The sequence below is a fragment of the Megalopta genalis genome, unplaced genomic scaffold, assembly GCF_051020955.1.
Source record: "Megalopta genalis isolate 19385.01 unplaced genomic scaffold, iyMegGena1_principal scaffold0037, whole genome shotgun sequence".
NCBI lineage: Eukaryota > Metazoa > Arthropoda > Insecta > Hymenoptera > Halictidae > Megalopta > Megalopta genalis.
Window position 1 is genome coordinate 367,603 of NW_027476106.1, and position 27,866 is coordinate 395,468.

The following is a 27,866-nucleotide window of genomic DNA, read 5'->3' on the forward strand; positions in this document are numbered from 1 at the left end:
CGTTGGCCGGCTCGCCGACGGCGTTCGTGAACGCCGTGAAGAGAACGATCGCGGCCGAAAGAGACGCCGAGCGGTCGACTTCGTTCGCCTCGGAGGACGCGGCGAGCGACGCGATCCTGAAGCTGGTCGGTAAGAAAGAGCACAGCTTCGAGCGGTGCTCGTACAGAGTCGGCTGCCTTCGACTGGCGTCGGAGCCGAGGGACGCGAGCAGCGCCGACCGGCTCACCTTCCTCAACAGCATTCTAAACTTCAACTGCGCCGCCATGATCCACGCGCTCGGGGTGCTGCTGCTCTTCGTCGACAGACACTGGAACGCGATGGCTCTCGATCCCTCCGGCAGACCCGCTTTCCTCACTCTCGAGCACATGGCGCTGTAAGCGATGGTTCGATCAACTTTCTAGGCGGGCGACCGATCCTTCGCGCATTACACTCGATTCCTCCGTCCAGGCAAAATCTGATGACGATGAACGACGACGCGTTCCGAGCCCTGAACATCGTGCGATCCAGGGATCATCCGAGTCTGTTCAAGTTCGGCGAAACGAGCGCGAAAACCGGCGCCGCGAGCCTTTTCTCCCTGTTCAAGCGTTACTGTCGCTCGAGGCCCGGCGCGCAGTTTCTCTGGAAAACGATGCAGCATCCGTCGCGCGACGTCGACCTGCTCCGCAAGAGATTGGACGCGGTCGAATACCTTCTGAACCCGAGCAACCACACCTTGGTCGAGAACTTGTCGGCGTGCTTGAGCAACGTGGACCGGCTGACGAGCGCGGTGCTCGCCTGCTGCTCGGGACCGCGAGCGAAACCGTCCAATTGGTACAAACTGCACAAGGTAAAAACGTCGGAAGCGATCTCGCTCGACTCGTCTCTACGTTCGAATTCGATCTCGCTCTCGCAGACCGTCTCGAACGCGATCCGCATCGCCGACCTGTGCGAGGAGCACGCGGGCCGCGTCGAGATCTTCGAGTCCGTCGCGGGCACCGGGACCAACGAGATGCGATACGTCAAGTATTTCGTCGAGTACATCGTGGACTTTGCGGCGAGCAGGCGGGAGGGAAAGCTCGTGGTCAGGCCGAACGTGGACCCCTTGCTCGACGAACGTGAGCGATATGTCGTCGTTTCTTTCGAGTTCACCGCTTCTTCTCGATCCTGTCTCCTCCCCCTGTTCTCTCTGTTCGCAGTGAATCACGTGCGACGCACTCTGCCCGAGCTGCTCACGCGAATGGCGGCGAAAGACATGAGGGAACATCTGCCGGCTTCGGTGACGGGCTGCAACATGGTCTACTTGCCGAGCATCGGCTACGTGCTGGCGATCAACAAATGGAATCCGACTCCGCCGGACGACGCGGAAATCCCGAACTTGGAGTTCAAATTCAGCGTGAAAGACGTGCACTATTACAAGAGCTTTTCGGCGAGAGGTCTGTGTATCGCGGAGGCGACCGTGCCGAGCAGAGCCGAGCCGGTAGAACCGAACGTTCTTCCGCTAACGTCGTTTCGTTTCAGAACTGGACGAGACCGTGGGGGACGTGATACTGAAGATATCGATCCGCCAGAATCACATCGTGCAGAAGCTGTGGCGATACGCGACGAAGCAAGCGCGTTTCATCGCGCGAGCGATCGAACGATGCGCGGAACTCGACACGTATGCGACCGACATCCGTTCTTCGTTTCTGCTTCTGTTGCTCGAAAAACACACGAGAGACGGTCGTCGGGTTGCAGGTTGATCGCGTTCGCGAGGGTAGCGCGCGACTACGATTACGCGAAGCCGACCATAACCCGGTCGAAGATCATCGACGCGAAGGAAACGCGACACCCGCTGTTCGAATTCTCGACGGCGTGCGTCCCGAACGACGTGCGATCCGGAAACGGTGGAAGCCTGGTCAAGGTTTTAACAGGGCCGAACTCTTGCGGCAAGAGCGTCTATCTGAAACAGATCGGACTGTTGATATTCATGGCGCACATCGGTTCGTACGTGGCCGCAAAATCGGCCACGATAGGAATAGTCGATCGTCTCTCGACTCAAATGTCGAACGCGGAGAGCGTCGGCTTGTACGCGAGCTCCTTCTTGCAGAATCTTCGACAGGTTTCGTAGAGAACGTGGAAAACAGTCTCGAAGCGGGCGCAGAGTATGCTCGCGACGATCTGAAATCGATCGTTCGCGTTTTAGATCAACGTGGCTATTCGCGCGTCCACTTCCGACTCCGTGGTGCTGATGGACGAGCTGGAGAGAGGGACGACGGAATCGAGCGGACGCTCGCTGGTAGCAGCGGTGCTCGACGAATTCGCTAAAAGGGAGCAACGGTGCCCGCACGTTTTCGCGGCGACGCACGCGCACGCGGTAGTCGAGATGCTTCCACGAACGGCGTCGATCGAACCTCAGGCACGTATTTCTTTCAGCGCCGCGGTCGCCTCGTTTCGTCTCGCTAGACGTCGTTTTACAGACGTTCGAGTACGTCGTCGACCAGGACCAATCCTTGGCGTTTCTTTACCGGCTGATCGGCGGCAGCGCGTCGCGCAGTTTCGCCCACTTCGCGGCCAGGTTCGCCGAGCTGGACGAGAGCATCGTCGATCGAAGTTTGGAGGTAGACTGCTCTAAATACTCTAAACCGGCGTGTTCCGGATGAAACGCGATATTTTTCAGGTGTACGAGTCGATCGGGAGCAGCGTTCTGCCGTCGCGGATCGGCCGACGTTGGGACGCGTAAGAATCAATGTTTTTTTCGATCGTTCTCGTTCGAGAAATCGTTTTGAAAATCTCGCTTTCAGATTGCATCGCGTCGCGCAACTCTGCGAGGCCGGACAGGACGTGGTTCAGGAGCAGCTGAAATCCTTGATCGACATAATTATGACTTCCAAGTAGACGGAACGCGTTGAAACTAATTTTTACGTTTCGCTGAAAGCTACATCGTAAAACGTATTTTCGTTTCCTGGCATTGGTTCGTCGAGTCGTTGCTACTTTACAGTTTCTTTTATTTTCTCGTCGAATCTCGCGTACGAATACAAAAGTCCAGTTCTGTTCGTGTAGCTTGTAAAATTAAATTGTAAAAAAGAGTGTTGAATTAATCGTGAAAGCGTGTTACAGAATAGACGCCACGAGTTTCGGTTTTGTACAGTACCGCCTCCTTCTTTCGCGGTTAGTCGGCATCCCGTCCTCGTCCGTTGGCAGTTGGCTACAAGTTTCAGCGTTTCGCCGCTACGCGGACCGGCGTCGCCCGTGTCGGGGCGGTTGCGCATGGACGACGCGCAACAGATTTCACTGCGGAGGAACCGCGCGACCCGTCTACGATGACAGGTGGGATACCGTTGACGATCGTCCGTCATAAATCGCACGATACATGGGCACGGTAAATGACGTTTACAACTGGAGCTCTGTAAAAGCACTGTACGCGACCGTGTCCTCGATGAATTTGGCTGGTCTGATCGCCGTCGTGCTCGCCGTTGTTTGGGCCGCGAGGTTCCAGAGGGGTTTCGGAGATTACCTGAACCTCGTCGCTCCAGGTTAGCCCGACAGTTTGTACCCACGATCGCATTTTGCTCGCGAACGATTCGGCCCACGTGCCGCGTTCGGCTCTTTCCCCTACCAATTCTTCGACTCCGCCGTGACGTAGCTTCGTACATATGGTACGATACGGTTCGACCGGTGGTGGGGGCGAGGCCGTTGGACGAGCCCAAGCTTTCCTTCGAACCGATACCCGCTCGAAGCGAATCGATAATTCGGCAATTTACTTTCTTTCGACCGCTCGACTTTGGCGATACGTATAAAATACGAGATCTAGTCTAAGAGAGAGAGAGAGAGAGAGAGAGAGAGAGAGGCATAGCCTAAGAGCGCGTCGGATATACGTCTATATAGGCAGGCGGAAAGAAATTCGGGTAACATCGTTCGAGTAAGCGAACCGACGCGCGATCTATGAACGCGTTACCGTCCGAATCACTATCGATAGCTGTTAAAGCGGATCACGCGGCGAGCAGGTGACGGTTCCGCGTGGACGACCGTGATAATCTCGGCGGCGGTGCTGTGCTCGCCCGCCTACATCCTGGGCCTGAAATCCTGTTTCCACCTGCGAACGGAGAGCTCCGAAGCGGACCCGGAGGAAGAAGAGCAAACGGTCGACGACCTGCAAAAGGTGGCGAACCGTCTTCTCTTCTTCCACGTGATCGCTTGCCTGCTGTCGGGATTCCTGGTGGCGGCGCTGAACGCCACCTATCTGGCCCTGTTGAGCGGTTTCCAGCAGAAAAGCCGCGACGGTCTGATGCAGGCGATTCAAAGGTACGGCAGCGACGCGACGGCGAAGGAGCGCGTCGACGCGGTGCAGACGGAGTTCGAGTGCTGCGGGGACAGCGGCTACGAGGACTGGTTCCGGGTGCCCTGGCTCGAGCCGGCCAACGGGCCCGAGCACCCCGAGCACTCGGAGCACCCCGAGAACGGTCCTCGACTGGAAGAGCAGTGGGTATAATCTCTCGACTCGTTTCGAAGAACATTGGAACGCGTGATAATTCCGCGGTGGAGTACAGCTCGGATCTCTTCGTTACAGATCGGCGCCCGACGAACGGGAAGAAGAATCAACGAGAACCGCGGACGTTCCCTTCTCCTGTTGCTCGAACGACGTCCCGAAACCCTGCGTCCACCACGACGTCCTGAACCCCGGCGCCGCGTACGACTACAACCCGAAGCACCCTACGATCGCCACCCTCGGCTGTCGAACCAAGATCATGGACCGAGCCGTCACCGTCAGGTTGTATCTCTCCGGATACCTGGCCGTCGTGACGGTCTATCAGGTAGCGGACCGATCGTTTTAATCGTCGGCCAATCGCCGTCTCTCACGCGATTCCATCTTCCAGGTGACTCTGTCGTTCCTCTCCCGCCTCCTGCAAACCGCCCATTCGAACGACCTGTACATAGGCTTCAGGAAGCATCGGTACCGCGCCTGGATCCTCTTCGGGCCGGAGGGAACGTCCTCCGACGCGGCGTCGACGAAACGAAGCAGCCGAGCCTCGCTGCTCGGAAAACGATCCGGCCGTAAACCGCCTCGCTCTCTCACCACCACCGCCTCTTCCTCCTGCTCTTCCTCCTCCTCTTTAGAGGAGGAGGAAGTAGCTCCGAAAGCGGCCCGTAAAGCCAAGAGCAGCGGCGTAAAGATGCTGGACGAGATTCGCTCGAGGATCTCCTCGGCGAAGTCGAAGAGCCTGCCTCTTCTGGTCGAGTCCAAGACATCGATCGCCGACAAGCTCCGAGTTCCCGAGAGAGACGTTCGTTCGTCGAAGGACGGAGTCTCGAGGGTGGTCGGCGAAGGGGCGGGACGGGGGCGAGGCGAGAGCAAGAGGAACGGCGGCGGGAAGCGACTTTCGAGGCGCGCGACGAGGTCCGAGGTGGTCGCGAGGCGGAATTACGACTCGTCGGAGCTTTCCGCGAGCAGCAGGTCGATCAACGAGGATCTACCGCCTCCGCCGCCGCCTCCGCCCTTCGCTGCGAGGCTCGAGACGGAGCTGGTCGACGACGCGGTCGTCGGGACGCGGTTCCGCGAGCAGAGATCCTTCGGCCAGAATTCTGGCAGGCGGATCAAAGTCCTGGAGAGATTCGGAAACATCGAACGGAGGATCGACGGACGGAAGACCGAGGGACGGTGCGATCGAGTCGCGCGGCGCAGGGAAAGCGGGGGCGCCGATTTTGTCCGGGTCGACGGCGATTCGCCCGCCGGCTCCGATCGCTCCGGGAGAATGAAATCCAGCCCCGGCGACGTTTACGACAGATTTCGGGGCTCTCTGCAGCACACTCTGGCCAGGAGAGAGGCCGCGCGATCGAGGAGAGGCTCCAGGGGGCGGGCCCGAGCGGGCCGGGCCGCGGCCAGCCTCGAAGCGAGGCGGAGCAGTCTTCTGGCCCGCCTCGGTTGCAAGAATGTCCCGCCCTCTTATCGTTTGTTGGCCAACTTGGAGGACAAGAAGCGACCCACCGCGCAAACGTACCCTGCGCCCGCGCCCACAGCCCCACCCTTTCTCCAAAATCCTTGGAGCGCTAACTGCGGACGAGTTCAAAGACGATGCAGCGTCTGTCGTCGTCCCGTTCGATTAAGTCCGACTTCCTCTCGAGGATCGTTCGTACAGCGAAACGACGTTGCTCCACCTGTAAACGACTTTTTAGAGAATAGGCTGCGTTTGGAAGAGATCCGCGTACCTTGGAATCGAGCCCCTTCGATCTCGAGGTCAGGTCCGCGTCGGTGATGGCTAGAACTTTCTAAGGAACGAACGCTGTTTGGGACGGTCAGGAGGGACGGGAATCGGGTAGAAACACAGGGTGTCTCGAAAATGTCTCGCCATCCGGAAACGGGAGGTTCCTGAGATCGTTCGAAGCAACTTTTTCCTTTGCGAAAATGCGATCCGCGGCTTCGTTTACGAGTTATCAACGAAAAACACCGACCAATAAGAGGCGAGCTCGGCTGGCGCGCGGCGGCCCGGCCAACGAGCGCGCGCAGCCCGGTTCCGCTCGTTGGCTTGGCCGTCTCGCGTCAAACGATCTCGCCTCCGACCGGCGCACCGTTTTTCGTTGATAAATCGTAAACGAAGCCGCGGATCGCATTTTCGCAAAGGAAAAAGTTGCTTCGAACGACCTCAGGAATCCCTTACTTTCGGATTGCGAGACATTTTTGGGACACCCTGTATATTTCTGCGATCCATCGCTTCGATGGATCGGCACTCTTAGATTCGTATTCGCTCGGCCAGTTTTGCACCGTATGCGCGAACGAGCCGTCGCGGGATTTAGTAAAATACGAACGCGATTCGACGAGCAACCGCGAGGCGAGGGGGAAGAGGATGGTCTTGGTAAAGCCCACCTTGGAAGCCCTCGACGCGATCGCTTACCGAGCGCTTGTTTTAAACATCGAGAAATAAAATCGGTTCCGTCGGCCGAAAATTCTACCCGCGCTTGGAATTTTTCTTCGAGAAAACGAAAGACGGAATCGACGACTTTTCTCCGGGAATAGTTATATTATTAAATAGTTGTATAATTACGCGAGATCTCTTCCATTGTGTTCGAGGTTCGCGGAAAGAAACTGCAACGAACGTTCGTCGATCCGATTTCCTCGGAGGAAAGTTCCGAACGTCGGACCAAGACGATGACGTAGTCTGGTATTTACAATACTTGATGGTTTATTTGCCGAGAAGTAAAATACACAGGCATTTGTTATAACGATACTGCCGAAGAATACTTCTTAGTCTCTGTAATACATCTAGCGACAATACATCGGTACTAAAAAGAGAAAAGCTGATATTCGTTTCTTCGAGCAAAGTTCACCGTTTACCAAATACTTTACAACTTTTGTTTCGTTTTCGTTTTGTTTCATTATTTGTTCGGTTTCTTAACAAACTCCACCACCTTATACACACTAAACATCATTCTCACTCTCTCTCTCTCTCTCGCTCTCGCTCACTTTCGTTCTCTTTCATAAACGCGGTACGAGCAACCGATGGGAGCGATCGCGCTTTTGCTTCCGCGATCAGGCCCCGCACCGATCGCACCTTGCACTTCCGCACGGTGGTCCCAATTATCGCGATCAACCGGTGCACGATCCAGATCGCTCGGAGAGAGTCTCTCGCGATTACGTCGAACTTCTTGCAATGATCGCGCGTCTCCGCGCCTAGGACTCGAACGGCGAATTCGTATCCCTTGCGTCGCGATCGGTTACACTTTGCGCTATTATTATTATTATTATTTTCCCAATGGAGTCGGCTCGAGAGTTCTAAGAAAAAAACATTGTCGACTCGAGGGTTTCGAGCACGGATCACCCCTCTCGCGCTTTCCCAAACGCGAGGGGGTCGATCGTAACGAAAACGGATCGCTCCGACTTCTCGCGAGCGATCTCTCCGGAAAGCTGTCGGGTCTATCGGGACCCCGACCTTTCTTTCGCTCCGATTTCTCATTCGCTCCGGACCTGTCTCTCGCTCCTCCTCAACTAGATACGTCTCCTCTAACTATAATCCCTCTCTATTGCGTCTATCTAATCGCATCTCTGCGTGTCTATACAGTTTCGTGAATATGTATTTAAAAGGTTGCATATAGACCCGGAGTAGGTTCGACACGAGTTGCTCGTTACGAGGGACACCTTTTCTTTGTAAAATAAGTACATTATATATATGTGTGTTTTTTATCTCTAGTATATATATATATATATATATATATATATATATATATATATATATATATATTTATATATATAACGTATAATCCTCGAATAGGCGGTGATAAATAGTAACGACGAAGTAACAATACAATATTGCTCGATCCCGTATCATATAATATATATATATATTCAATATTTATAATAATAATAATAATAATAATAATAATATAACGATATTATCCACTCGCGAGTAAAGCAGCCTTTCTCTAGCACCCGTGTCCTTTCTCTCCCTCTCTCTCTCTCTCTTGCTGTCTCTCTCACGCCCTCGCACACTTTCTCTCTCTCTCTCTCTCTTTCTCTCAAATCGCATTTTTGCCTATTAAAGAGCTACTTAAGAAAAGGGCTCACCGCGCTCGTTCCGTTCATGTATGCATCGTGTTTTGTTTGTATGTATGTCGTCTCATATACATGTGCCGCACTCCATATGTATATATATATATATATTTATGTATATATTTATAACTATTTATAATCGTCTCTGCGTATTCCCTTCTTTCCTCGAAAGTAAACGATTACGGTAGGCCTAACGATCTCGAATCGCACGCATATTCTCTCTCTCTCTCTCTCTTTTTCGTATTCTCTCCCTTTCACGCTCTCCCATTCGCTCGTTCGCTCTGTTCTCTTAGCACGTTCGTCCGGCGAAGCGTCCAAGGGCTGCACAAGCGATCCACGATTTTTCATAAGCCGCTCAGCTATCGTACACATCGAGGAAAAAGCAAATCGAACAAGCGAAATCGAATAGGGTCGCGCGCGGGTGTCCGACACGCTTCTGCCGCGTTGCTCGCGCGACTCGAGCGATCGACCCTCTTCGAGGGTAGTGTGTTTCTCCGGTCCGACGAGCTCCCGCGGAACGACGATCACAGATAAAAAGTCTGACGGACGTCGAGCGAGACGCTTTCGATTCGGGGAGGTCGCTTCCGGCGGCTCGGAAATGCCTGCGAGATATTTTACCAATATTTCAAGACGTTGCCAATATCTGTTACGGAAAGTATTCCGACAAGATTCGACTGCGAACAACAGAAGAGAACGAACGACGTCCGAAGAACTTCGGAGAGAATTTCAGAGACTTTATTTACCCGTTTCAATAATTCAGAGAATAAATCCTACCGTCAGCCTCCCTTTCGAAGAGACTCGTCTCGACGGTGTACGAACGCTTCCTTGTGCTATAGTTTAATAGTCTACGTCTCTACGCCATAGTTTCCCAAAACACCGAAACACCCACCCCGTACGTATCGAAATCGAGACGCTAATCGCTAAACGGTGCGTCCTCTGTGCGTCCGCATACAAAAATCGCATGAAAATCGATCATCACTCCCTCTCTCTCTCTCTCATTCTCCCGAGAAATCTACGCACTAATTTTTACTAGCGAGCGGGGGTAGTTCGTCGAAGGTCGTCTCCCTTAAAGCTACGGAGGTAAATGCGAAGACGCGAAAATACTGTTTTCGATCCGCGATCCCAGCTGTTCTCGATCTACCCCCTCGATCGATACACGCCCCCTGACCGGACCGCGAGGACCGTTAGTAGGTCGCGAAAACGGAGTCGGGCGAAAAAGTTGGCCGACGATCGATCGGCCGGGTCTGTATCGAGCCGTTAGGGGCTGTCGGGGGGTCGTGCAGGGGCGCGGGGGCGGCTCGAATCGAGGACGAGGCTCGCGGAAGTGGAGGTAGAAGCGGAAGCGGGAGCCCCTCGGCGCCCCGATCCTCTTTCGCTCGTTCGTACAGTACAAAGTGGAGGTACTTCGCTTTCGTGTAAATACAATAATGTACAATCTCTCTCTCTCTCTCTCTCTCACTCCCCGGATTTTTATCTACCCTCCGATCAAACACGCTCTCCTCCTCGGCTCTATTCGACCCTCTGTTACATCTCGCATTGTTTCCTTGCTCGTTTTGTTTGGAGTTAAACCTTACTGTGACCTCGGCGCGCTCGGCGCCGGATTTAACGGAATCGATCTACGCTCTACGGTGAGTCGGGAGACGATAAACGATCAACAAAATATTTGCTAGCTATACAAGTTAATCGCCGTATCTTCTTCTTCTTCTTTGTCTTCTTACTCGTTAGCAGCAGCGACGCGCTAAGACGTTCTTCGTTGCTCCGGTTCGCCATCTCGTAATCTCCTTGTCTCGTCGTCTCCTCCTTTTTCCAGCTATTATTCGCCTCCTTCGCCGTCTTCTACCCTCTTCTCTTCCGGCACTGCCCTTCCGCCGGCTCCGCGAGCGATTCTCTCCGTCTCGTCTCGATGACCTCGAAAGAAGGCTTTGGGGCACCGGCGGAAGTTGCACAGAGGTCTCCCCTTAGGTGCGCCCCTTGCGCGAGTCCAGCGATCGACGAAGAGGACGCGGAACGCGTTTCCAACGATCTCGCCGAATATCGTAAAACTACTCCATTTCGTTTCCTTAATTCGAGTCGATCGATTCGATCGCTCCGCGATCGCGCGCTCTCTTCGTCGCAGCTGGACGATGCTCGCTCGCTACCGCCTACGCTGCTTCGAGATTGCCGCGGGCGTCCGTCTACCTACGTATCGATCTACTACTGTACACGGATATCTTGGTCGTAACGCTACTCGCGATAACAAATTATATTCGGTACGTATCGCCTACATACTTTGGGGGCTCGCTGTGCGTATGTATCGTTCCCACGCGTGCACTCCCACACGCTGTGCGGTCTACGCTATCATCCTCTTTCGCTCCGTTCGCGACTGTTTCCGTGTGTTTTTTGTGTTCTCGCGTTTCCGTGTTCCCACGTGTTTCCGCGCGTCGCTCGCTACCGGCCGAAAATTTGCGATCGGACAGCTTCGGTCGGAAATTTAATCGCCGAATCGGAATAAGCTTGCTCGCGAGCGGAATAAACGTTCTCGCGAGAGCAGAATAAACGAGAATCGTGCGGATCGTTCGTCGATACCTTACGTTCGCTTCGTTATAGAAAACAGACTCAACGCTTTATCGACCGCTAGCCTATTAATCGGTTTTTCGATTGCCAATGCTCATCGATCGATAGCCTATTGATCGGCTTTCGGCTACCGACGGTTTTCGTTTCATTACTGTTTCGTTAGTAGAGCTGTATACTAAACCCTCTCCATATCCTTATAAATTATAATAATAATAATTATTATTTATTATTATTTTTAAAGGAATAAGTTCAACACAACGAATAGCGAAAATTTAGCCGGCACTGGGAGCAAATGCGCGCGCGACTGAGCCAGTCCGGTCGATAAAGTGTTCAAAGAGTTGCGCGCAGAATTTTTAAATCCGCATTCCTGCGGCTAGCTTAAAAGTTAAGGATATTTTTAATCGAACGGAAAATAGCCCTTTCGCGTTGAACTCGGACAGACTCGTCGACGTACGAGCGCGGTCGCGTTCGAAAGGCCGCTCGTTGCAACGACGCTGACCTTTCACCCGTTCCCATCGATTCGTCGCAAAGTTTGGACCGGTAGCGTAGGCCGCATCGAAGTTTCTACTCGTGTGTTCCTGCGTCGATGTACACGCGCACGATCGGTGTATTTACGACGCCGTTTATGGCACCCTTGCAGCTCCGTTGTAGCTTACAGAGACGCTGTGACATCGTTTTCGTGTGTACGCGTGTGTGAGAATGTGTGTTGTGCTCCTGTACGACCAGCGTTGCTTGTTCGTCCGTGCGCGCACGCGCAAGTGTGTGTGTGTGTGTAAACACGTGTACGGTGAGGTGTCCGCCGGTGGCTGTAGGTAATCTTTAACCCTTAAACAGGTGCGCACTGACCATATCGAAAGAACGTTGCTTGTTTTGTACATTACTCTAAGGAGATTCTATTCCTCTAGGTATACTTCTTAAATCGTCGTCGTCTTCTCTCTCTCTCTCTCTCGCTCTCTTTTTCTCACTCTCCCTCTCTCTCGCTCTCTCTTTCTCTCTTCCTATTTTCTTTATGTATTATGTGTATATATATATATTTATTTGCTCATTTGCTTATTATTTCTTTTTTTTTTTTGGCTGTTTTCGTCGTTTATTTGTTCAAGATTAAAAACGTTTCTCGAGTCGAATCGTTGATAAGGCTAATCGCGAGAGGAAGAACTTGGATAAACGTGCACGTTATAGGCGAAACTGTTTACAATAGAGCTATATATCCCTCCTCCTTTGTTCAGTCGCTCGGCTCGCTGAGAGGAGGCGCGGGCCCGCCTCGCTCGCTCGCACGCGCGAAATTGACTTGGCGACCGTCTCTTTTATACGTGTACGTAAGAGTCGTAGGGAACGATGGGCTTGGCATCGGTTTCCACGCAAGATATATTCTCTCGTTGAAGGTTTAGCAACTAGGCAATACTAGGAGGCGAAACTTGTCCTCTTAAGGGTTAAAGACAGTGTTCGGGGAGAGACGGGCGACGCGGCGAAGGCGACGCGAGCGCCTCCGGCGCGCCGGTGGTGGGGGAACGGAACACTCGCGAGTCTCGCGAGTCGCGCGCGACCGTCGCGAGGGGGGTTGGAGAACGAAAATGTCGAGGGTCCGAACGAAACGGTCTCCGTGAAAATCAGACGCAACGAAAGGTTCGTCGGCTGCGCCGCGATACAGGCGGGATTAACCGGTTAGCTGTGTTCGACGAGTATACTCGTCGCGCGTAAGAAGCAGCGACCATCGGCTATTTAAATTGTAATTTTAAGGAAAGCAAAAACATATTGCGAAATTTCAAGATGCTCGGAATATTTCGAGGCCGATCCTGCGCGAAGTTAAATAAAATAAAATTAGAAAAGAATCACGGCATCGGTGTTCGACATGCATACCACTCTCTCTCTCTCTCTCTCTCTCTCTCTCTCTCTGCAGCAACAATTTGAATTTTTAACTTGTACAAGTATTCGATTATCCCTGGGGTTTTCGTTTATTACGTGTACGGTATACGTTAACGTCGAGCGAACAAGTAAATATCGGTAATAAAATTGTTAATTTCATGAAATAAAACCGTCTGTTCGATCCAATGTTTGAACAGCGGCGCTCGCATCGCGTTCGACGAGTATACTCGTCGTCGCTCGATTCTCGCGCGACAGCTAACCGCTTAAAGAACAGCGATCGGTGATCGGACGTTTCGCCATTTTAGTCGAGAACGACCTACCGGCGTCGCGAATAATTCGACTGCGGATCTTTATGCGAAAGAAGATTGATTAGAAAGTTCAACTTTATTTTCAAGATACGTTAACACCGAAGTAGAGAATATCGCTAGCTAAACTGTAACTAACTTCGTACTTTTTTATCGTTTCGTAGGTTATGTTTATTGCATAAATAGCCGCGGTCTAAGGTGACCACACTGCGAATCCTTTTATGCGAATTTGCGGTGTCGCGTTCGCACGGAGCTTTGTACTCTGCTTTCGTAAACGTTTGCCGGCCGCAGCGAGCGGTCCGCGCGGATCGATTCTTAACCAGCCTGCGGATCTTTAACGGCGGTTCACATTGTTTTCGGCGCCGATTTTTCTCGCCCGTGTTCGTCGTTTCGAAACGACGACGATACGCTCGATGAATTTTCGCGACTTTCCGGATTAGAATCGAACGGTTGCTCGCGGTTCGAGTTATCGCGTTTCGTAGACGCAAACCTGGCTGCACAAAGAGCCGCAGTCTAGTAACCATAAACGGCAGGAGAAAATGATGTTCGGGGACGAGCGATCGAGAGTAACCGATCGTGTCGGTGGCGGTCGACGAAGCTGTTTCTTTTATCGTTGACCCCGACACGACTCTTGTTCTTGTTTCGGTTGTAGTAGTAGTTATTGTTGTTGTTGTTGTTGTTGTTGTTGTTGTTGTTGTAGTAGCTGTTGTTTCTGTTGTTGTTCGATGTGATAGTGGTGGTGGTTGTGGTTGTGGTGGTGGTGGTAGTGATGGTGGTGATAGTGATGATGGTATAATTGGTGCTGTTGGTGGCCGACGGGGTGCGGGTGGTCGAGAGTGGCCTTACTTGAGTAGCTGATGGGCTCGCTCGTTGGCCACCTTTATCCTCGTCTCGTTCGATTCGCCCTGCGTGCCAAAAAAACAAACAAACGAAAGATCGTAACCCAAACTCATCGCATATGTTCAGCCGTGTATCGTCGGGATCATGGTTGTCGCCCGGGTGTCCGGTCGCTTCCGAACGCTTCGTCGTCGCGTCGTTCGCGCGATTCGCGACTCGCCGCTTCTTCCGGCCCGAGCCGGCTTCTCTCCAGCTTCTCTTAGAAGCGGAAAGTGATTCGCGCAGCTTCCGGCCCATTTCGAACGATTCGTGGATGTTTGCGGGACGTTGCGGGAGATTTGGTGGACCGTGAAGGCCACGGAAGAAGGCCGAGAGAACGCGTACGAGACAGCGAACGACGACGACGACAGCGACGACGACGATCCTGCGGGGTTTCATCCGACAAATCAGATTCCAACAAGTTAAATGCGACATCCATCGTACGCGTGGAAATACGGACTGCCGATCAAAGCCTCGAGATCGCCTTTTACTTTTTTTTCTTTTTCGCAGTTCCGGCAATCGATCTTGATGCACGGAGAACGCTTTATAGAGGCGATCTTGAAACTGCGTCGACGGTTCGACGTGTACGTAGACACGATATAATAGTAATAATAATAATAATAATAATAGTAATAATAATAATAACCATAATAATAATATTAACGATAATAAAAATAACAACAACGATAACAACGATAATAATAATAATAATAATAACGATAAAAATAGTAATAATCGTGGTGCTACCGTAGAGACCACGTGGACGACACCAACGGCAAAGAAGATGACGCGGTCACAAAGGGGATACAGAACTGAACGACGTGTAGGAGGTTGTTGATTACGCGACGCGAAGTGTAACAACGCTGGTACCATCGACGAAGCGTCTCTTTAAATTATGGTGAAACGAGCTTCTCGAGAAATTGCAAGTGGGATTTTTTTCGCGGATACGAATCGACGATTTTTATCGACGAAAATTGAAATCGGAGGAAAATGCTCTCTCTCTCTCTCCTTCTTTCTCTCTAAATATCAGACAAGATATCGTAAACCGAAACGGAGAGCGAAAGAGCGAAGAAAGAGTAGCGGATATTGGACGATAAATTTTAAAAGAAATATCTTTTAAAATTATATCTTATTACATATAATAATATATAATATAATATAATAATATTATATCAATATATAATATTATAATATTAAATCTTTTTAAAACGAAGGGTCTTCGTAGTTTCTCTCACGATCGAGAGAACGCTGATTTCACTGAAAAATCCAGATTTTAATTAAAAAGAGTCGTCGCTTGGTTCCAGCGCGAACGATACGTGTGTAGGTGTTCAGAGGCTTGCGACCAGGATCGACGCGACGATGATCGATTCGTTGTAGCAGAGACAGGTGGTGGATCGAATTTTGGAGGCACGCAACAACGAGTTGGGTTGACAAGGGTATGGCGTTTGTGTCCGACCGACGACGAGAAGGCGGAAGAGGGGTTTCTTCGTTATTACTTTTTTTTTTTCTGTTTTTTTTTCCCCCTTTTTTTCGTGGCGGTGGTGGTAGTGGTAGTGGTAGTGGTGGTGGTGGTGGTGGTGGTGGTGGTGGTGGTGGTTGGTGGTGGTTGGTGGTGGTGGTGGGCGTGTCAGCGTATCGATATATATATTAATATATAATATATATATATACGTATATATATTACTATATTGGAGCTGGTGTATAATATATATAATTTGACTATTTGGGGCTCGGAGGAGACGGGTACGTGGGCAGAGAGACGCATTTTACTTGAGCAGGGCGTGCGCACGCTGATTCGCCACGGCTATCCTCGTTTCGTTCGACTCGCCCTGCGGATTACCATAGAGTTCGGATTCGGTCAACGCACAGGTGGCACAGAGAACAAAGAATCTTCAAAAGTCGAACGTAAAAATGGCAACAAGTTTCAAACAGAGAGGGATACACGCTTATACGCTACCGTCCATAACCATCCGGACTGTGTATCTCTCGGACAGCCGACCTTCCGATCGTTTTCTCGGCAAACCGGCACCTCTCGCAGCCGATTTAGAAAATCGTGAGAATCTCTTGTCCGACCGGAGGTCGAATCGTTCCGTCTTCGCGGCGCGACGCCAACGATATCGACGGACGAACAGCGCGAAGGATCGTTCGTCGTTTCGAGAAGCGAGCAATTTCGAGAATGTCGGCGATAGATGCTATATTTTTACGCGCATCGAGCTGCCCGAGAACGATCTTCGAGGTGATCGCGTTCCCGAAACCGCGCACCCCCGATCGACGTTCTTCGAATTGAATTTTTCGGATTCGGAAATCTGCGCGAGAATAATTCCCGGTACCACAATTTCTCTCCACGCGCGCTCGATTGTGCCGTGTCGCATTGTTCTCGCTGGGAGATTAAATATTTCAATGAGATTAAAAATATATATGCCCCAAAAGCTGCTCGCGCGATCGAGAAACGAGGGGTGTTCTTTCCGAGGTCGTGCGAAGCAACCCCTCGTTTTCTCGATCGCGAGCGACTTTTGGGACACCCGGTGCATCGAACGCTGCCGACAGCAGCGGACAGCGTCGTCGGACGAATCTGCAAATTTCATCGAAATTCGGAATTTCTCGGAAACGATTCTCGGACAGCGTTACAAAATCGATCGACGAAACGACGCGAGCGTCCGGATATTTTTGGACGGTAGTGTATCCGTATGCAGACACAAGTGTTAAGTAAATCATATATTTATATCGTATTATATATATATATATATATTAATAGAGAAAGAGATAAGTAAAAGACGAAAGAGTAGAGAAAAGATAGTAAAACCAAAAGAAATAATTTGGGCGAGAACAAAGCGTGACCGCGACAAAACGGTGCAATTTGCCATTTTTGTTTTCTTTCCTTCCATTTTGTACGTTTATGCTATTATTTTTGCCTCCTCCTCGTTCCATTCTCTCTTTTTCTCGGCCGTGTTTTTCTTCTTGTACGCGTTTTTCTTTTTTTGCTTTTTCTCTTGGAAACGGAATTTTTCTTGCGGTGTATTACACAGGCCGAACACACAGAAGACAGCCCGTGATATAAACAGTGGCAAAAAGAAGAATGACGATTTGTGCGAATGACGAGAAGAGGGAGTAAAAGGGGCGACTATAGTCGTGCTGTGCACGTGCGTACGCATGCCAAAAATCGAGACACGAGACGATCGTCGCTCGTCGCTCGTCGATCCTAGATCTTAGATCCTCGATCGTCAATGGTTGATCCTAGGTTCTAGATCCTCGATCGTCAATGGTTGATCCTAGGTTCTAGATCCTCGATCGTCAATGGTTGATCCTAGATCCTAGATCTTAGATCCTCGATCGTCAATCGTCGATCCTAGGTTTTAGATCCTCGATCGTCAATCGTCGATCCTAGGTTCTAGATCCTCGATCGTTATTGGTTGATCCTAGATCCTAGATCTTAGATCCTCGATCGTCAAATCGTCGATCCTAGGTTCTAAATCCGCGATTCTAGGTCCTAGATCCTAGATCCTCGATTCTAGATCCTAGATCCTCGATTCTAGATTCTAGATCCTAGATCCTAGATCCTAGATCCTAGATTCTAGATCCTAGATCCTAGATCCTAGATCCTAGATCCTAAAACCTCGATCCAAGATTCTAGATCCTAGATCCTAGATCCTAGATCTTAGATCCTCGATCGTCGATCCTCGCCGTATTGACAGCAGCCGACGACGATCCAAGGAGATGCCGTTGCCTCCTCGGCTCGAGCCTTCGACGATCGTTTCGCTCTCGGAAATAGAAGTTCCGTGCCAATACAAAAGAATGTGTATACCGTGGAATCGAGACGGCGGAGAACGTGCTCTTTTCGAACAGAGAGCCGCGTCCGGTCTCGTTCCGGGTTCTCCGATCCTGCGCAGTTCGTCGCGGACCTCGTTTATCCCAATCGTTTTTTCGCGTTGCAAGATACAAAACGAAAGATAATACTTCGGATAATGGTTCGTTGTCGGCCAGTCGAACAGTTTCCGATTAGTTTCCAGAGAAATTGCCCTTTCAAGATTACCCGCGAAATATCCGCAACGTCGTGGAATCGTTTCGGGATCGAACGATTCGTTCGAGAGGGCGAACGCGTTACAAGATCGATCGCTGCGATTTCGCAGAATCTTTAACGAAACGTAGCGTAGGATAAAACGAGATCCGTGCGAATGGTTCCTCGACGAAACGGAGGATCGAGAATATTCGGAGTCGTCGGGGGAAGGTTGGGAGGTAAGAAGGTGCTTTCAGAGGTGGAGGAACGCGACGGTCGCGAGGTTGCCCATCGTCGGCGGCCAGAGATCTCTCGCGATCAGACACATTCTACGCGAACGAAGGAAAAGCTGCCGGATCGGGGATTATCATCGTCTCGACACCACGGTTTCCATCTTCGGAACCACCCGCGCGATCCGATCCAGTCAGCTTCTCGTTCGTCCGTTTGGTCAAGGATGAGACGACAGGGTTCGCGCTGGTTGCCGATTCGATTCGACGCGAACCGAAAACACGAGAGGAATGGGAGAAAATGTGCTGCAGGATGCGCGACGTCGATCGCACTGGAACGAGGAAACGCGTTGGCCGAGCTCGATCAAACTTTTCCGCGATATATGCTACCTGTCTCGCATAAATTTGCTCGCTAGCCGATACTTCGCGCCTTCGAGAATTAGGTCGAGCCGCTTCGATGAACATCTTGGAAACTTTTGGAGGCGGCGCGATCGCGCGGAGAAGCGAATTCGATGGCGTAAACTCGACTCGCGAAGAGTTCGCTCGTTTAGGCATACAGTGATGTCTCTCCGATCGACGCTCGGATCGAAGTGGCGGGTTCCTCGGATCATTCGAAGCAACTTCTTCCTTTACGAAAATGTTCTCCGAGGCACCGTTAACGAGTTATTAACGAAAAACAGTGCGCCAATAAGTATCGAGTACGGCCGACGCGAGGCGGCCCAGCCAACCGGCGCGCGAAGCCCGGCTCCGCTCATTGGCTCGGTCGCCTCGCGCCAGCCGAGCTCGCCTCTCACTGGTCACTGCTTTTTCGTTGATAACTCGTTAACGGTGCCTCGGAGAAAATTTTCGTAAAGGAAAAAGTTGCTTCGAATGACCCGAGGAACCCGCCGCTCTCGGATTGCGAGACATTTTTGGCACACCCTGTACAAATGTGTCTCAAGACTCGAAAAATCGTGTCTCCTCTTCCGAAATTGTCCATTTTTCTGCGCAACCTGAGCGTCGGTTAGGAAGACATTACTGTATTAGGCCAAAAATTAACGAGATTCTCCGTTTTTCGAACACCTCCCGGCACGGTTAAATTCTTTAAAAACAAAAAATAGAAATTTCGATACCAAAGAGATCAACGTGTACGTCGCGGAAAAGTTTCATCGTCGTCCGGCGATATCGCGGGCCCGAAACCAGCGAAAGTTTTACGGGATTGAGGAGTCGGATGCGTGACACGGTCGATCGGAATGGGATGAAATCGAATCGAATGGTGGATGATGGATGACGGATGATGAATCGTGAATGGAGGACGGTGGAAAGGGGGTGGGGGGGGGGGGTAGAAAGCGAAAGCGACGACGAAACGTGTGTTGTGCATCGCTCTGAGCGCGTGCATCGTGAATCGTGAGAGAGAAAAAGTCCACGCATGCTCCGTGGAAGAGAACAAAATATTATAGCGGAGCTAAATCGTAGATCGTACGTGGTCGGATCGTGACGACGAGCATCGGACACTCCGTCGTTTTCACGATTCGCGGCGATCCTGTCGTTTCGGAGCTTGCTATGCCCCCGCAATTGTCTCCCTCTCTCCTCCGAAGTCGAATTTAATTGGAAGAAGAATTTCATCGAAATCGATTGAATCGGAGTCAACGTACGAGCGTTCAGGCTCGGATAAAACAATTGAGAAAACATAATTGTTTTCATTCTTTTATCGTGCCAATAAATTGCAATTTTTGAAGATAATTTTTTAGCCCCAAAAAATGGTACAGTTCGCTCGGCCTAAAATATAATTATAATTTTATAATTTATATATTTATAATATATAATATATAAAATATATAATTTTATAATTTATAATTTAATTATAATTTTATGAAAAAGTTATTTCGTCTTGAAAGTTGTGCGAAGAACGCTTGTTTCGCCCACCGTAGACGGATTCGACGGAGAGACGGACGGACAGAGAGACCGAGCAAGCTCCGAAGGTCCGCGCGGCAACTGCTCGCCGAGGACCGAACACGACCAGGAGATCGGCGGCGAGCGCGTCGCGTCGCGTCGCTCCTCGAGGACGCCGTTTCCTCACCTTGCGATTGATCCTGTCGATCTGCCGGTTCTGATTCTCCAGCTCGCTGCCCATATCGATCGCCATGTTCCTCAGATTACCGATCATCGTGTTCACCTGACCCATGTTCTCCTCCATCTCCGACTCACGGGCGTCGTTCGTGATCTTGCCGATATAGCCACTCTGAGGACCTAATCCGTTCCGATCATCCATCACCCGCTGGGGCTGGTTGTTGACCACCTTGCCGTCGTCGTTCCCCTTCCATGTGCCCTCGTCCTCCTTGAAACTGGCGCTCCTGCAAGGCCGGACAATCGATTAGCGCGCCCCCAACGACCGCCGACAAAGACCGTCCTCCTAACGAATCCTCCAAAAAGTAGGTTATTTTCAGCAATTTATTACCGAGAATTTATTACCGGCTCGATGATTCTCTACGACGAATTTATTAATTTGTATATTTGTATATTTGTATATTTATTTATTTGTATATTTGCTCGACGATGCTCGTTTTAAGCAGAGGTGATCGATTTGTTCTCTTCATTTTGAACATTTCGAAGCCTTCGCAGGCTTCGAAATGTTCAACTCGGAAAGTACAGTCCTCCCGCGACGAGAAGCTCCTTCGCGCGTTTACGTTCCCCCTCCTACTAGCTGCGGCAGTGGGGCAGAGCTAGCGAAAGAGGTGACGTGACGCGAAGTCGCCTTGACGTGACGTGACGCTTACCGATAACTTAGCGCCGCGGTAACGTTCGTAACATCGATCGGTAAGAGATCGCGACCACGAATGATTCTGCAAACGATGTTACGCGCGCCGGTTACGCGATTCGCTTGATTCGGCGGGATTCGTTCGTGGGATTACTTTTTGGGTGATTCGATTCGAAAGGGTAATCCTAACCCTGCTGCCATCTTCGTCGAATAATTGCAGGTTTCGTTCCTTCGACGCTGCACACGTAGCGTTGTTCTCTTGCGAACGATTTTTTTTTTTTTAATTGTACAGTTCGATCGAGGGCAGCAGGTTTAAGAAATTCATTGAATACAGTTGATCGACAGAATTTTAGAGAAGTTCGACATTCATCGGCTCGTTATCAATGGTTAATTTCGAAGACGTTTCTTCGTATCGAGGCTCGTTTCGCGGGTAGAACTATCGAAGAACGCTGCAATTTCGCTAAAATATCCCAACAAGAATCTCCCAAAGTGGAATTCGTAAAATTAACCTATTCGTAATATTAATAAACCGATGCATTTCTATTGCAACGAAAGGAGGACCGACGCCTCGTTTCAACAATTAGTTCCCTGCATTACCAGCAAATTAAATATCAGCGATTACGGCGCCGATATCGAGATCGATATCCACTATCCACGAAACGAGGCAGACCATGGTAAGATTATGGTCGGAACGGAGAGCCAATCCCAATAAGCAGAGGTCTCCAGGGGTGACGATCGCTTTTCGACGAGATTCGGTACAGCGATAGAGCTTGCAAAGCCGAGTCCAACGATACCCGGTTTTGGGGGCAGGCGACGTATAGATTCTGAGATATTCAATGTCCAAGTTGTCGACGAAAGAGTAGAAAGACGCGCTGGATCGCGGCGCACGGCACCGTGCGCCAGATGGTGGGGGGAGCGCGCCGCCGCGCGACGTTCAGGTAGGCCGGCTCGCCCCCCACCACCTCTTGCCGCACGGTGCCCAGCGTCGTAGTCCAGCGCGTCTTTCGGATCTTTTATCGACAACTCGAACGTTAAATATCTCGAAAACTATAAGCCGCCTGCCCCTAAAACCGGGTATCGTTGGACTCGGCTCTGCAAGCTCTGTCTCCGTACCGAATCTCGTCGAAAAGCAAGCGTCATCCTGGGAACCTCTCCTCGGAAGAAGAGCATCGTTCCGCGGTGCCTCGAGGCCTCGAGTTAACGAGCGGTAACGAGCCGTGAAAGCGAAATTTGTCCGCGGACAAACGGTGAGCGGGGCGTGGCGAGGCGGCAGAGGTTAGGCGCGAGTGGGGGAGCGACGTAAAGGAGCGGAACGGAGCGGAAGGGGACGAAACGGGAGGTTCGAGAAAAGCGTTCCGGGACAGCCCTACTTGTTGCATGGAAGAACGCAGAGACCGCAGCACTTTTCCATTCCGGTGAGATTTTTCTCGGCCTCGCGCATGTCGGTGTTGATCTGGTCCATGCCCTCCTCGATTCTGTCCAGTTGCTCTGTTTCATCGTACGAGAACACATCGTTAGCAAGTCGCTTCGTCGTGCGCAGCTCTCGCTGGCGAACGCTGCTCGAAAGGGAACGGAGAGCGCGAAACCAAAAAAAAAAAAAAACGAAACGTGGGAACGAAAAAACTAAAGCGATCAACGGAAACCGGAAAACTTGTACTGCTCTTCTACTACGCACACGTGTCGTACTCCAAACTAGTTAAATAATAATCGTACTGAAAACGTAACGGAACCACAACAGGAAATCAGAAACCGTCCGGTTCCCTTTCGAGAGATATCAACCTTGTTAAAAAAATGTCTGGATCGTTTGCTATCGGATCACGGAACGGAGAGCGTTCGTTCGACTCTGAACGTTTTTCCCGTTTCGGGCACTTTTTAACGATGTTCGATGCTCGTCGAGGCCCCGATTCCGTGATCTTCCAACGACGACCAGAAAAATACTAAACTGCGCCGAGAACCGTCGAGAGCGTCGCAAACTGTTCTCCATTCGTTTTCGAGGCTCGCCGGAGTCCTCGTTCTCTTTTCAGATTTCGCAGCGAATATTTCGAGTATTCTTCCAGGTAAGAATTATGGTCGAACAATGACGCCATTATAGAAAGTTTCGATTAGTTTTAGCTTCGACGATGTCCGATCGAAATCTTTGATAGGGGAAAGATCGTGGATTCTTGAATCTTGTCTAAACTTTTAATGTTCGATCGAAATTGATAATCGATAATTTAAACAGCGACAGAGTGGTTGGCGCAGCGACGCGGAAAGATTTGAAGAACTATTTCTGGTTAAAGTTTGCGAAAGCGAGCGGTCTCGACGAATCCCGGCGAACGAAAGAAACAAGAACGAGTGCAACGGGAGTGCAACAGCTAAGCAAATAATAGTCTCCCTGCTAAGGGCGTTAAACCTAAGAATCGGGTGAGTAGCTCTGTATGTACGGGGGTGTATACGGTTTAGGTAAATAATCTAAGGGTAGCTGGGTATTATTACGAGTCGAACTAAGTATGCTTCGACGAGTATACATATAAGTATAGCGCGTCCGATGCGAGATTAATCCGATGTTCTCGACAGGTGGGTATATGTATATATATATATAAAACACAGTATAAAAGTATAAAGTTGCAAGTAGTATATATAGATGTGTGTATATATATATATGTATGTGTATATAATATACGTTATAACATATGGGTGGTATATATACATACATACATATATATATATATATGTTTGAGACTTACACCGTGCCGGAAGTGACGGAGAGAGGCGTATAAAACGTGGTGCGAGTGTCGTGGGTAAACCGACACGTCTGTATTTTACCCATTCTTTTCGTTTCTGTATTCTGTATTTGGTTAGTATTTCTCTATTCTCTGTATTTCCTACGGGTTCCTCATTTCTCCTGTATATATATATACCTGTTTTCTTTTTTCCTAATCCGCCCGTTTCCCCCTTTTTTCGCCTGTTCGCTGTACTTGTCTACGTATTTGTTTCTTTGTAATTACTTCGCCTGTATATATATATATATAATTCATGGTTGTTCTCATATCTGTTCTTTCTGTTTTTGTTCGTTCGCCTTCGTGAGATCACGTAGTAACACGGACGGAAGAAAACGGAATCAGAAAGAGGAGGAGAGAGCAGGCGGAGAGACGACGACAGGATGCAGAAGAGAAGAGAAGAGAGGAGACGAGGAGAGAGAAGAAGAGAGAGAAGAGCAGAGAAGAGGAGAGAAAAGAATAGCGAAGAGAAGAGAGAGAGAGAGAGAGAGAGAGAGAGAGAGAGAGAGCAGAGACGAAGAGAGGAGAAGAAAAAGAGTAGAAAAGAGAGTAGAAAAGAGTAGAAAAGAGTAGCAAAGAAATCGAAAAGAGTGGAAAGAAATAGAAGAAAGGTAGAAAAGAACAGAGAGATATAGTCAGAGACAGAGATAGAAAGTTTTTAGAGATAGAAATAGAGAAGAAAGAGACGAGCAGAGAAGAGAAGTGCTTAGAGAGACAGAGAGGCAGTGGCAGAGAGAAAGAAAAAGAGAGAGAGAGAGAGAGAGAGAGAGAAAAGTGAGCAGAGCGAGAGAATTCATCGATGACGGGACGGTTAGTGGGGACAGGTCGGAGAAGAGTTAGGCGAGAGAAAGTAGAATCGATGATCTGAACGGCGTGGGTGGTGAGCAAGATGTTCCCGGAGACGAATAGCTAAGGTGCGAGTTTCCTTGAATAGAGTTTAGTAGTGACCGGGGTAAGAAGGTCTGAAATAAAGAGTCCGATGGAAGAGGGGTCTGCAGAGTGTCTGAACGAAAGTAGACGCAATTAGAGTGTCGTGTGCACGCATAAACGGTACTCGGGCGCGCGCGCGGCGGTGCGAAAAGCCGACGCGCGATCGCATCCGGATACCGCTTATGATCGTTCACGGTGGATATGGTATATAGAATACATGAGAGAGTACACAGAATTTCGTCGGTCGCGTTGCTCTTTGTGTCGGTCGAAACCGGATACGCGCGCGCGCGCGCGCGCACACGGCCGATCGGTACGATTTCAGAAAACGACGTGAAACCCGTCCCGACGCGCCGTTTGCGCGTGCACGGATACGCGCGCAGAGAAAAGTTTAAGTAATGTTTGTATGTCTAGATTTATGATGGCTTACCGCCTTGCTCGTCCAGCATTACGAGGCTTTTCATCCCGACCTCGTGGCTCTAAACAGGCAACCGACCAATCAGCGGCTGTGTTAACACACGTGACCAACAGGACGCGCCGTCGCAACGCCCCTCCCTTCGCTCCGCGAGCGTTATCGTTTTTCTCTTTGATCCTTCTCTCGCGATCCCCGTTTCCTATCTTCGCTATCTCCTTCTCCGATACAACCGTACGTGGCAGCCATTTGTTCGACCCTACCCGCTCCCCGAAAGTTACGGAAACCGGCGTTGATTCGCGCGGATTCCAATCGAAGAGACGAAAACGGGAGAGCAAAGGAGGAATCGTTGGCTTCCGAGGAGCGCGCGTGGGTCGAACCGCCAATCCCGCTGCGAGAAATCATGAGCCGGCTTTGGAGCGGGCGTGGCCTAACGTCGAGTGGGCGTAGGCGTGGGCGTGGCCCACTCGAGTAGGCTCGAGCAACGTCGAGGAGACGTCTGCTACGACGCGAGCGGATGCGGATTTTCCCGGATAGGAAGGATCTAAACTGAGCAAGCCTCGGCTATCTCGACTGGGCGTGCTTTTACTGCTCTAGATTTCAAAAAGGAGCACCTAAGCTTGTTCTAGACGAAGAGTGGGCGAGGGAGAGAGTGAAAGAAAGAAAGAGAGAGAGAGAGAGAGAGAGAGAGAAAGAGGGGGAGTGAGAAAGTGAAGGAGGAAAGAATAGCGCAAGCAAACAGCTAAAAGGATTGCGTTGCTAGAAAATTGATCGATCGTAATCGACTATCATTGTTCGCGGCCCTTTCCTTTTTCGACGTTTCGCACGGCTACGAAGCTCGCGATATCACCAATTTATCCGCACCTTTGCCCTTTCGATGATATTCGATCTTTCGATCCGAGGAGAATAATGAACCGCGCGTCGGAGGAGCGAGAGGGCGCGTAACGACGACGATCTCATCCTGATTCATTAATTCTATGCGGGGGTCAGGTTAGGCTCTGCTGGAGGACCAGGATCTTTGTACTTGCAAGCGGCGAATTCAGACGCGGACACGGAAAACCACGGGGAAAGTTGGATCTACCAACCGCGAGAACAGTCTCCCGGGAAATCTCGAGTCCTCGAGATCTTGGCCGACGAATCGACCGATCGCGATGCCTGGGCCTCTTCGAGGCTCCCGTTCGTTGATCCCGCCCCGAACAACCAAAGAACAACTTCGTCGTTTCGAAACGGTGGAATTTCGTTCTCGGATGCTGTCCCAAACGCTGTCGGCGAACGGTCGAATCGTTTCAGCGCCGAATTCGAAATCCATCTTCCGGTCGCTTCCCCGGATTCGCCTCGAAAAGAACCCTCGAATCGAAGATACAAGGGGAACAGAAAAATGCTTTAAACTCGAAATCGTTTATACCGTGAAAGAACATCGAGAACTGTTTTGGTTTCTCAGCGTCGAGTGGGCGCGGCCGGTTCCGTAAAGCCCGGGTGGGCGTGTCCGTTCGGAGGGGGCGTGATTCTGGCGCGCGGCGATCGTTCCGCTTCGAAACGATCGAGGAAACGAGGAAGCGACGAGACGACTAACGGTTCGAGTTGGTAAATCCAACGGCTTGGAATCAAGAACATTCCGTACAGAGGGGGGGGGGGTGGAGAAGGGGCGGTAGGATCAATTGATTGCACGTCGATCTGTGAAATTGCCAAGATCAGTTACAGATTAGAGACAGATTTACAAAAAATAATTAGCAGTTCTAGATGGCGGAGCGCGGTTACACGCGCGAACTAGCATCGATCCTCGAGAGCCACGCCCGGTTCTACCGAGTGGGCGGGGCCTCTCTTCGGCCCTCTCGGCGAGCTCGAGCGGCCGATAGCGATCGAAGCGAGGGAAATAATGCTGCGCGACGGGCGATGACGAATGAAGCGGAGGGGAAGAACGATGATCGACCTTGATCGAGAGCGGATGAATCGAAATCGAGTCGGTGGCGTGTCAGTGGCGAGATAGAGGGACGCGGTGGCGATGAGGCGAAAAGTATTTGATGATTCAAAATAGGAGGCAGACGAGAGGCAGAAGCAGATTATAAAAGGAAGAGAAGAAAATTCACGCTTCGTATTTATTAAGTTGGTAGTATTATTGCTTTTTTTTTGTTCCAGTGTAGGCACTCAGAGTACCGTGGCGCTGTAAGATACAGAATTAGAAGATTGTTTCAGCTATAGGACAGAAAAAGAGATCAAGAAATCAGAGGTATAAAAATCGGGCGATACGAGTTCTCCTGAGAACCGGAAGTACACGCGCATTCGCGTATGCGTACGTGGTCGCCTGTGTTCGTTGATCGCGTCCTCGTCCTCGTCCTCGTCGTCGCCGTCGTCGCTGTCGCAAAAGAGTATCTTCCCCCGAAAGAACTAAAACCCGCGGGAAAAATCGCTAGGCGTATCTCGATTCGTGTTAGATTGTAAAAGAAAGATCGCGAAGGAGCTAGCAGTCGAAAGAAATTCGTCGCTAGAAGCACCGAGCCGACAAAATCGACGCTCGAAACGCTCGCGCCCGCCTCCGTAGAGCGGCGCAGCCGTGAAAATCGACTGCGCGAGGCTGTGCATGCGCGGAGGCTCTGCGTCGCGTCGCAATCGCGATTCGGAATCGCGATCTTCGCCCGGTAGGAGGCGCACAGGCTTCCTGCGCATGCGTCGCCTCGCGTAGTTCATTTTCCCGACTGCGCCGATCCGGAGCGAGTCC

General features: G+C 50.7%; 3 protein-coding genes across 9 annotated transcripts in view; 2 read left to right on the forward strand and 1 right to left on the reverse strand.

The window, feature by feature from the left end:
* Positions 1-121: 121 nt before the first annotated feature.
* On the forward strand, positions 122-3,103 carry LOC117221429 (mutS protein homolog 5). Its single transcript, XM_076527743.1, has 9 exons — positions 122-373; positions 448-826; positions 893-1,094; positions 1,176-1,412; positions 1,498-1,636; positions 1,714-2,077; positions 2,162-2,576; positions 2,636-2,694; positions 2,760-3,103. The coding sequence occupies exons 1-9, from the start codon at positions 264-266 to the stop codon at positions 2,865-2,867; spliced, it is 2,013 nt and encodes a 670-aa protein (XP_076383858.1). The 5' UTR covers positions 122-263; the 3' UTR covers positions 2,868-3,103.
* On the forward strand, positions 2,880-7,306 carry LOC143261129 (uncharacterized). Its single transcript, XM_076527698.1, has 4 exons — positions 2,880-3,491; positions 3,963-4,437; positions 4,526-4,769; positions 4,833-7,306. Exons 1-4 carry the CDS (start codon positions 3,329-3,331, stop codon positions 6,207-6,209), a joined length of 2,259 nt encoding a protein of 752 aa, XP_076383813.1. The 5' UTR covers positions 2,880-3,328; the 3' UTR covers positions 6,210-7,306.
* Positions 7,116-27,866, reverse strand: part of Snap25 (Synaptosomal-associated protein 25kDa) — a 61,166-nt gene continuing 40,415 nt past the window's right edge. For 4 of the 7 annotated variants that reach the window (XM_033472374.2, XM_033472376.2, XM_076527735.1 and 1 more), the window contains exons 5-7: positions 22,423-22,540; positions 20,375-20,648; positions 7,116-14,123 (exon numbers count right to left, since the gene is read on the reverse strand). In XM_033472374.2, coding sequence (XP_033328265.1) covers positions 14,061-14,123; positions 20,375-20,648; positions 22,423-22,540 — 455 coding nt within the window. In that variant the 3' untranslated portion in view covers positions 7,116-14,060. Of the gene's footprint in view, positions 14,124-14,579; positions 15,924-20,374; positions 20,649-22,422; positions 22,541-25,168; positions 25,218-27,866 lie in introns of those variants that run through there. The other 3 variants (XM_076527737.1, XM_076527738.1, XM_076527736.1) reach the window with 3 other exon arrangements.